This window comes from Brassica oleracea, chromosome C4 (assembly GCF_000695525.1).
Source record: "Brassica oleracea var. oleracea cultivar TO1000 chromosome C4, BOL, whole genome shotgun sequence".
NCBI classification, from domain to species: domain Eukaryota; kingdom Viridiplantae; phylum Streptophyta; class Magnoliopsida; order Brassicales; family Brassicaceae; genus Brassica; species Brassica oleracea.
Genome location: NC_027751.1, coordinates 5,766,955 through 5,777,682, shown reverse-complemented (window position 1 = coordinate 5,777,682; position 10,728 = coordinate 5,766,955). Strand labels below are relative to the sequence as shown.

At 38.1% G+C, this 10,728-nt stretch overlaps 1 protein-coding gene across 1 annotated transcript; it reads right to left on the bottom strand.

The window, feature by feature from the left end:
• Positions 1-8,050: 8,050 nt before the first annotated feature.
• LOC106340387 (dehydration-responsive element-binding protein 2E) lies at positions 8,051-9,095 on the bottom strand. Its single transcript, XM_013779268.1, has one exon. The coding sequence runs from the start codon at positions 8,882-8,884 to the stop codon at positions 8,150-8,152; it is 735 nt and encodes a 244-aa protein (XP_013634722.1). The 5' UTR covers positions 8,885-9,095; the 3' UTR covers positions 8,051-8,149.
• Between the last annotated feature and the right edge of the window lie 1,633 nt (positions 9,096-10,728).

The window sequence follows — 10,728 nt, the reverse complement described above, 5'->3', positions numbered from 1 at the left end:
TGAATGAGGAGGGGTTGTATTTATAGGAAATTGCTTACGGCCCTCCGACGACTTTCCGACGAAATTCTGACTGATGTAAAGCAGTCCGTCGGTATTTTCCAATCTCAAACGGCTATACAACGGTCATATATATTTGTCGGCAACGGTCACATGGTTCGTCGGAAATTCGTCGGAAAATTCCGACGGAATACCGACGACTGTACTGTTAATCGGAATGTCGTCGGAAGTTCGTCGGTATATTCCGACGAATTTATACCGACGAACTTCCGACGACGACAACGGTTACATTTTTTATCGGAATGTCGTCGAAAAGTCGTCGGAAAATTTCGACGACTCATGTTTCGTCGGAATTCCGTCGGAAAGGGTCGACGGAATTCCGACGATTTTAAATTTTTGGTTTTCGTCGGAAATTGGTCGGTAATCCGTCACAAACGTCCGACGATATTGATGTCCGTCGGAATTCGGCGTGTTTTCTTGTAGTATCGTATCTTGTTAATTACAATTAGTGTTGTTATTGCCGTTTTGGTAAAGCATGATTTATTAATGCCGGGCAAAACTTTCAGAACCAATTATTTTGAGAAAGTGCGAAACCCCAATCAGTGACGTAGATGTATTCGTACATTTACTCGCCAAAGTTGCAATATCATTAGCAAATTATTTTCTCCTTCGCTTTTAGATTTGTTAGGTGCCTCTGGCTGGGGCCAGGCTAGGTGGGGAACAGATATGCTCTGCTGCATGAACCACGTGGGCCAACATGCATATATATATCTATATACAGTAACGTTTTTTTTTCTCATAGGTTTCATTTTCAGTCTTTTACATTATATTTAACCGTATATTTTTTTTTTGTCGTCTTCCCATCTAAGCTAGATCAAGTGGAGAGCAGACGAGTCGATTCTCCGGGGAACATCACCATCTGTCCGGGTTTGATCTATATGGGTGAAAATATAGTCTCTGGTCCTTGCATCTTTCGCTAAGGCGTCTGCCCGGCCATTCCGACTCCGAGGAATATGAGATAGTCTCACATCCTCGAAGTCATCCTGTAACCTCTGGAACTCTTCGATCTATGTCGCGAATGCTGCCCAGTCCATCGGGTTTGTAATCATGTCCACTAAGTCTAAGCAGTCCGTCTCGAACCGTACCGAAATGATCTTTCTGTCTCTCATACATGCGGATGCCCAAAGTAATCCTTCCATCTCAGCATGCAAGGCTGAGAGGTTCCTGTTACACGCCCGTAATCCGAAGTATTCTACGCCCATTTGATCCTTAAGACTCCCCCTTAAGCCACTGACACTGCCATTATTGATCCATGATGCATCAATTTGACAGGTAGGGATTTGGGGTATCCAAAGGGGCACTGTCTCAACCTCTGTAGTAGGAGGATCGTCGTGATCTTCATCTGCTTTCTCCTTTTCATTAGCCTTCCTCCAACATTCTGCCTCAAGAGACGCATGTTGGAGGGTGGCAAGGGGGAATACGTCTTTCCCATTGAAAAGTTTATCGTTCTTCGCCTTCCAAATGTACCAACAGATTCATGGGAAGGTATCGAATTGTGGTCTCAGAAGAGCCACCTATTTTCTCTTCCAAAACAGGAAGTTCATGTTTTGATATATAGATGTACTCGGGAAGTAACCCGGAAGGGACGGATAGTCTGATAAAGCCCAAACCTGAAGAGCTGGTAGGCAATCAAAAAGAAGATGATTAATCGACTCCACTGGGTCAGCACATCTAGGACAACTCCTATCGGTGCCCAAGTGTCTATACATAAGCCTCTCTGCCGTCGCCACACAGTCCGAGATAGCCTGGCACAAAAAATGCTTCATCTTACTCGGGGCCTTTATCTTCCACACATGGCTTTGTAGGCCCGTGATACTTGGTTCTGCAGCCCCTTCCTGTGAAAGACTCAACTTGTTCGATCGAAGTAGGTCATAACCGGTTTTAACTGAATAAACTCCTGATTTTGTGTGGTTCCAAACATATCCATCCGGAGCACGAGAGCGGGAGGGCTTTAGCCCAAGAATCAAAGGAATATCATCTGAGTGGAAAAAATCCCGTAGAAGTTGTATATCCCACTCCTTGGTATCATTCCTAATAAAAGACTGAACAAGGAGTTGGGGTAGTCTGTATACAATGTGGTCAGCAGATTTAGGCGGTCGAGCCACTACATCTGGGACCCAAGACTCACTCCAAACCCTCGTATCTTGACCCGTACCAATTGTTTTCCGTAACCCCGAGATGAGTAGAGGTTTTGCTGCCATGATACTACGCCATCCATATGATGGTGAGTATGTACGCCGATCTTCCAAAGGTGAAGTGTGATTATAGTACCTTCCTTTTAGAACACGTGCTAATAAGGAGTTCGGGTAATGAATAAGTCTCCATAATTGTTTTGCAAGAAGCGCGATATTGAAGTCATGGAGATCACGAAAACCTAGTCCCCCCGAATCTTTGGGGGTACAGATCTCGTCCCATGCTATCTAATGTAAACCTCTGCTGTTTTGTTTCGAGATCCATCAAAAATTTGACGTTGTGCTCCTTAGTTTATCTGTAATGCCTTGTGGAAGCAAGTAACACGACATCACAAATGTCGGAACTGCTTGAGCCACAGATTTGACTTGAACTTCTTTTCCTCCTTTAGAAAGAAGTCTCGATGACCAAGTGTTGACTTGTCCATTGAACCGATCTTGTACAAAGGAGAACACTTTCATCTTTGAGCCACCGATTTGTTCCGGTAATCCAAGGTACATTCCCATGCCACCTTCTAGAGAGAAGCCTAGAACATCTTTTATATCTTGCTTCCGAGAATACTCCACTCGGTTTCCAAAAAACATCGATGATTTTGACGCATTTAGTCGTTGTCCTGATGCTTTCCCATATATATCTAGAATGTCCATGATCTCCTTGCATTGGCTTAATTCCGCCTTACAAAAGAAGAGACTGTCATCTACGAAAAGAAGATGAGAGATCCTTGGGCTCGCCCTAGCAACACGGAGACCTAAAATCTTCTTTTCGCTTCTGCTCCATTTAAGAGTGAGATCAATGCCTCTGTACATAGGATAAACAAAAAAGGGGAGAGGGGGTCTCCTTGTCTTAACCCTCTCCTTGGTAGGATTCACCCTCTTGGTTGCCCATTGACTAAAACTTGATATGTGACCGACGTGACACAACACATAATGAGGTCAACCAGTCTTTCACCAAAGCCCATCTTCAGCATCAAAGCTGCTAAGAAACTCCACTCCACTCTATCGTAAGCTTTGCTCATATCTGTTTTAATAGCCATAAAGTCTTCCTTACATCGCTGATTCGTCCGTAAAGCGTGAAAGTTTTCTTGTGCTATCAGGATGTTGTCAGTAATCAAACGTTTTGCCACAAAGGCGGATTGTGTCTCTGAGACCAAGCACGGTATAACCCTCTTAAGTCTCTTGCACAAAAGCTTAGATATGATCTTGTAGCTAACATTACAAAGACTAATAGGTCTGAACTCAGTCATGTCTCGAGGTTTCATCTTCTTCAGGATGAGACAAATATTCGTCTGGTTCAATAATGGGTCGAAACTACCTGTCGCAAAGAAATTTTGGACAAGTCTAATAATGTTTTGCCGCATCTCCCGCCAGAATTTTTGGAATAATTTACTCGTCATGCCATCTGGACCAGGTGCTTTATCCGGGTTGATGTCGAAAAGGGCTCTCCTAATTTCTTGTTCCGACGGTTCCTCTAAGAGTAACCTATTGTCGGTACTGGACACCTTTCCGGAGATAAAACGGAGGGAGGCATCTAGTTCTGTCGGCAAAGAAGTAGAGAAGAGATCTCGAAAGTATTGAACAGCCACGTTCTCCACTTCGATTTCACTCTCTACCAACTTCCCATGTTTGTCTTTGATACTAACTATCTGATTTTAAGCTCTTCGTTGTTTTGTAGTGGCATGATGAAATTTTGTGTTCCTGTCCCATCTCTGTGCCATTGATCCCTGCTTTTTTGTTCCCAAAAAGTATTTTCTTCTCGAAATGCCGAAATCAGTTGTCTTCTCAAATCCTCCAATTCTTCTGTTGTGGTGAATTCATCATCTTGTGCCATGTCTATCTTATGTTTTAACTCCTTAATTAATAAAGCATAATTTGTAGGGTTTTGTTTTTTCCAGGAACTAATTTTATTTTGACATGAGGTAACTTTTTGATGAAAATTCCTCATTGGAATTTCATCAAATTGTCCCCATCCCGAGATTACCGCCTCCTTGAACCCTGGTCTTCCCATCCATCTCTTGTCGAAGCGGAAATTCTTTCGTCCCCTCCTAACACTAGAATGAATCCGTGCTAGGACCGGTCTATAATCCGAGCCCCATAGTTGTAAAAATTCTACAACTGAGTGGGTAAAAAGGGCGTGCCATTCTCCGTTTGCAACTGCTCTATCAAGTTTGCATTTTACTTTCCCGGATCTTCTTTTTCCCACCCACGAGGATGAATTTCCTTTATATGGAAAGTCAAGCATTCCACAATTTTCTAACATGATACGGAAAGGGAGAAAAGAGCATTCTAAACGACGCCTTCCTCCCCTCTTTTCATGGTTACCAGTGATCTCATTGAAATCTCCAATCATAAACAACGCCCCACTTCGGTTGGTACTCATGCGTGACAATCTTTCCCAAACTAGGTCTCGATGTCGAACAACAGGGTCCCCATACACGAAGGTCATAAAGATCACGTGTCCTTCAAGTCTAGTTTCAATATCGATCATATGCGCATCCGTATATAAAATAGTAACCGAGGGATCATCCATATAAAAAAGTGCAAGTCCACCACTTCTACCAATAGGGTCAACAGTACAAACATGATCATATCCAAAAGAAACTTGCACATCTTGCAAAAAACTCCGATTGTTCTTAGTCTCCGAGAGAAATAAAAACTTAGGTAAAAAACAATGAAACAACTCATGTAGATGCTCCTTGGTCAAGTCGGCTCCCGCCCTTGACAATTCCATGCAATTGTGTTCATTTTGGGATTTTTGGTGGTTTATTGCTTCCCACCTTTGCTGATTTTTTGTTGTTCTTCAAAAGTAATTGTGCCTTTTCAAAGTCACTTGGATCTTGGCCTTGGGCCGGAGAGAGATTCTGATTGAGTTTTGGCCCACTCTTTGATACCTTGGCCTTAGAAGAGGCCCGACCCACCATTAGGTTTCTCTGTCTGAGAGAGTGATACAGCCTCAGAATCACACCTTAGCTAATCTCACAAGAAATCAAAACTGATAGCCTAAATGGAATGAGGATCGCCAATCAAAGATGTGAAAGGCTTTGAGATAAGATCATGAACCAGAATCTAAATGAATCACACACAAAGATAAAGGTTCCTCACTTGCATCCTAACAAAGAATTTCACATAACTTAGAAATAACAAGAACAAGCATAAAAGCTCTCAAGAGAAAATCTCACTTTCTATTCAATACTCAAGTCCGATTTTACAATGAAATGAGAGGAACTTTATATATAGCTCTTGGACAAGATCAAAGACATAAATGAAAAGCGGATTTTTAGGACAAATCGTAATTAAGAGAGAATCAAATGGCTGGTACAAAGGGCTGATCTCAAGGGATTGAAATCTGCTTATTAAGGAGATGTTGACCACGCCTTTAATACCTTTGATCCACATCTTTATTAGCTGATAAGGAGGCTTAAGGGGTGGGCTTTGTTTGGGGACATCCAGCTGAATAAAATGAACCATGAGTTTGATGTCGTCTAGGTTCATCCGAGTCCAAACATGGAAAGTCTTGTCTACTTTGTGAGCAGTCGATTTGATGCCCGCATCAGAGAGACGCCAGTAGCAATGGGGCTTGAAATTCCTCTTTTCTTCTGTGTCGGGGATCGTGACGAACGGCCTGGCGTTAACTGAGCACAGCGGCTTCCAGTTACCGATGTCTTCAAACCAGATTGCTTCGAACTCTCCTCAACCGATGCCTCTGTCGTTTCCTTCCCTGATTCCGTGTAACCTTCGATAATCAACAGCAAAGGTATACGATCAGAAGAGAGGGCAGGCTCCTCCTCCTGCTGCTTTTCGTCGTAGAGGAGTTCATCCTCATCCATCAAATCATCCTCATCAACATCAAAGGTAGCATCTTGATTCATCCAATCTTCCTCTTCTAAGATCCTTTCAGCATTAGGGTCGTCAAATTCTTGGTTGTCGTCTTGTATCTCTTTGTTTATGTTGGTCTCCGCTGTATGATCAGTCATCTCATCTTCCTCTAGTGTTTGCTTATACCAACTTTTATCTTCTTGGACCTTGATGGTTCTTCTTCCACGCTTATATTATTTTCTTACACTTCTTTCCTTACTATATATGTATCCGTATTGAATTAAAATTAGATAATATTTAAGAAAAAAGAGAACACTGGTAATCTGTAAATTTTAGTTTCTAATTTGCATTATGTGTTTGCTTCTCTTCCAATTTAAGTTTAGCAGAACCTTTTATATATTTTTGTGGTCATATATTTGTGGTCATGAGTTAAAGAGTTGCTCTCTATGAGTGTATTGTACATACTAGGGAAAGTGTATCCTAATGGACTTTACAGATATTTTAACAAACAAAAAATGGACCTTATATATAGATAACTACTAGTGCCCACTAAAAGTACCACTTAGTATAAGCCCGTTTTATACTATTTTGAATGTAACACTGATAACTTTAGAAGGCTGACTTACGAAAATACTATCACTATGTTTAATCCACATTAAAAATGTATAAACCGCAAGGATTTTTCAGGCTGAAAGGAAAATGAAGAAGAAAACCGAATCTGAAATGTGTCTACATAATTGATATTTCGTGGAGGTAGACGATATATTTGAAACTAACAAAAAGGAGAATACATGCATGTCGCAAAATCATTTTCTTATAGACAAATAAAGAAAAAAGACTCGATGCTTATGTATACAGTATATAGCTTATACTATAGCAGAATCATTTTCCATGGCATATAATGTGATTATTTGTTCTCAACGTGGTCTAGTGATTTACTGTTGTTATGTAATATGATATTTTTTTGTAACATTATGTATATGCTTTCAAAAACAAAACATTATGTAATATGATCTTTGCCATATCGCATTAGTGTTGCTGTCTACTAACGTGCAGTCGTGCATAATCAGGTATTCGAGAAGTAAATAATGTCAAAGGATGGATAGGTCTTCTTCTGTATATTTTGCTGGGACCGCAAGTCATGTGAGGCTGCTCTCTGCCTGATGCTGAACGGCGTCGCAACACTATAATATTTAATTGTTATAACGAAACGCTCTGCACATTTGCCCAATATACGATGTAAAAGGCTGGTTTCAGTTCTCTGGCTTACTCGTGTACTTTATAATTCTTAGGCCTAGTAAATCCAACTCTGCTAAATAACACTCATTCTTTGAAGATAGTGTATTTCGTGAAAATGCATTCTTTGGGATATTGCAGATTAGTATACTTCCAAATTTAAGTTTGTTAATATGGATTATAAATATATGAGCATCTTTTATGGTTCCCTCTCCCCCCCCATACGAGCTAAAGTTTGTTATATGGCTAGTTGGCTACTAATATCAGCTAAAAGATGTATGAATAAATGAATGAAATATATTGGCTTCCGTGCATCACTACACATTTGAGCAAACCAAACTTTTGCATCGATCATGTGCTAGTAAACCAGTGAAATGAAATGTTTTTGAACCGATGAACCTCTCTTATATCATATCTTCTTTTTCCCTGTATTTTTCATTTCAACTTTTGAGTTTGTAGCATTTCAGTTCAAACTCCAGGTTAAAATATAGATCTGAACTGCATTCTCTCGGGGATGGTTAATAAAAGTTATACGAGCTACAAGCACAATAGAAGCGGTTTACATATCTAAGAATTTTATGATTACGTTTCCGTGAGTTATACGAGCATTTCAGATATATGTCCAGAATTAAGATGTCAACTAATATACGAATATTGATCCAAATCAATTTTACAAAAAAAAATGAGATGTATAACAGACCAATATCGGATGAATATACATACAAATAGATCCATATATAGATCTAACATGGTTTACCAATTAGTTACGTCTACCAGCAAAATAAAGATATTATTAATATGAAAGCTGAAAATATTTCAAACTACAGTTTAATGATGCAACGTAAAAACCCTTGCTAAAACCTGAAGTGCTCTAAATAAGGATCAAATCCACCTCCATGGTAATAACCAGATTCATTGTACAACAGTCCGTATTCAAATCCATCAAACATGTAATCTTCCTCTGATTTCACTATCTCGTTATCAGCCATACGACCAAGATTCTCAATCTTTTCTTGACCAAGTTCAATACAGTCTTCATATAAATAATCCTCCCCATCTTTCTTGTCCACCACGCTATTACCGGTTTCAGAGACGTTGTAAGTTTCCAACCAATAGCTTCTAGAACTCTCTGCCTCATCAGTTTTCTTCATTTCATCATCCTGACCGTTTCCTAAACCGTCCGGGAAATTTAACCGGGCATAGCGTCCATACATGGCACTAGCAGCTCTATCGTAAGCCAAGGCGGCTTCAGATGCAGTATCGAACGTTCCAAGCCAAAGACGCTTCGAGTTTCCGCCACGTTGGTTCACAGGCTCGCGTATCTCAGCCACCCATTTCCCCCAAACCCTTTGTCGAACGCCTCTAAACCGGCAAACCGGGTTCTCCGGTCCGCCTTTCCCTCTCATGCAGCCTTTCCTCGAACCTTTTGCTTGAACCCTACGGGTTCTCTTCAACCCTTCCTCCTCCTCTTCTTCCTTCACCCATCTACTTAACGTCGTATCAACTGGCTCAGCGACTCTTCTTCTTCTTCTGGAGGGTTCTATAGAAGCAGAGGAGCTCTGGTTTGGACCGTTGTCTTCTTTCTCCATCGTTTAGACACAGAAACAGCAGAACAAATATGCGGAAAAGCTAAAACGAGAGGCACCTATATAAAAACAAGAACAGTAAACTAGAAATTTATGTCTGATGTATTAAGGTGTGAACAGCTTTCTGTCTCAGATATCGTCTGGAACACGCGTGGCGCTGGTAGCAATGTACAGCTACGGGACACGTGAGATATTTTGGTGTATTCTTTATGAGGTTTTTATTTTATTTTATTTGTTTGCTGTTTATATTCCTTTACCAGTTTATATAGATTTGATTTCTTTGCGATTAAGACTTTGAATTGTTCGTGTTCTTTCTGGAAAAAAACTATATATTATAAAATTTTGGGGAACAATTCACAATTGATAACTTCCTTCTTAGGGCTTTGGCTTAATGTGCAAGCTACCGTTTTGTCATCTTCCATTTTTAACTGATAGACGTGTTTGCTTTTGGAGGAAACTTTCTTCCCGAGCTCGTTATTTTCTAGTAAAAAAAAATTAACTTGGGATATTCCTTATATATTAAAAAAGAAACATTCTAATAAATGCATTCACACTATAATAGACACGTGACAGTCTCACAATGATTTGATAATAAGTATGCTAACGCGTTCACACTATATTCATAAATGTGTTTTTTTTTTAAATATACAACTCACATACATGGTTCCAATAAAACTCTGGATTTTTCGGTTCGAATAAAAATAGATAACAAATCAAAAGCCAAATTATATATATATTATTTTTATTGTTTACGGATAAAGTTGAGCAAAATATTCATAAATTTTGATTCGATTTGTTATATGTTTTGATTTTAACCAACAATTCTGGATATCTGTAACTCTACGAAACAAATCAAATACAAAAATACAATATCCAAAAAAGAAGCAAATCACAAAAACCAATAATTTTAGGAACATATATCTAATTCAATATGTTATATGCATATATATACATATATGTAAAGAATTATATATATATATATATATATACGTTATATATAGTATACTTTATATCAGTTTTACAATATTTTTATGAATTAAATTTATTATATTAGGTACTAGAATTTAAAAATTTAAATAATGTTTTATTTATGTAATAAAATGTTCTTATTAAATTCTTCAATTATTTTTAAAATTTTATTTTATTTATGGATCAAATCGGATATTCTTTTAAATTTTAAAACATTTCGGATATCCGAGTCACCGAATATCTAGGTGGCTAAAGTAATGCTTCCAAATACCCAGATATTCGATCTGTGTCCACCTCTATTTACAGATACAATTTTATTTTCTTTATATGAAAAAATGAGTAATGTCAAGGCCTTTTTTATTTTAAATTAATTTTAATTTATCTTTTATGTATTATTTTGAACAAAAATGTCATTTAATATTAATTAACAATATCTTTATATATTTGTCAACTATTTTTATATACTTTTTACATACATATGCATGAGCACTGCACCTTAATGTGAGCATCTTGTAACTAAGTATTCACCACAATTGAAGTATCTAAATTTTTTGAAAGTTGAAATATTTTTTCTTAATGTTTCTTTCACTACCGACCAAATTGTAATGAAATGATTTGTCTTAATAATTATTTTTTTTTCTTAAACTATTATCTGTTTAAAAACTATAATATGAAACTATCGGTTCGACATGACGACTATCTAAAATTCATGACATGAAAATAAATAAATAATATTAATTTTTGATTTTTACCGGAAAAAAACAAGAAAATCAAACATTTTAACCGAATAAACTAAAATGAATATTAATTTAAAATAATAGTTATATTTTAGAAGATTAAAAATCAAAAAAAAAAATTAAAACCGAACGAATATCCAG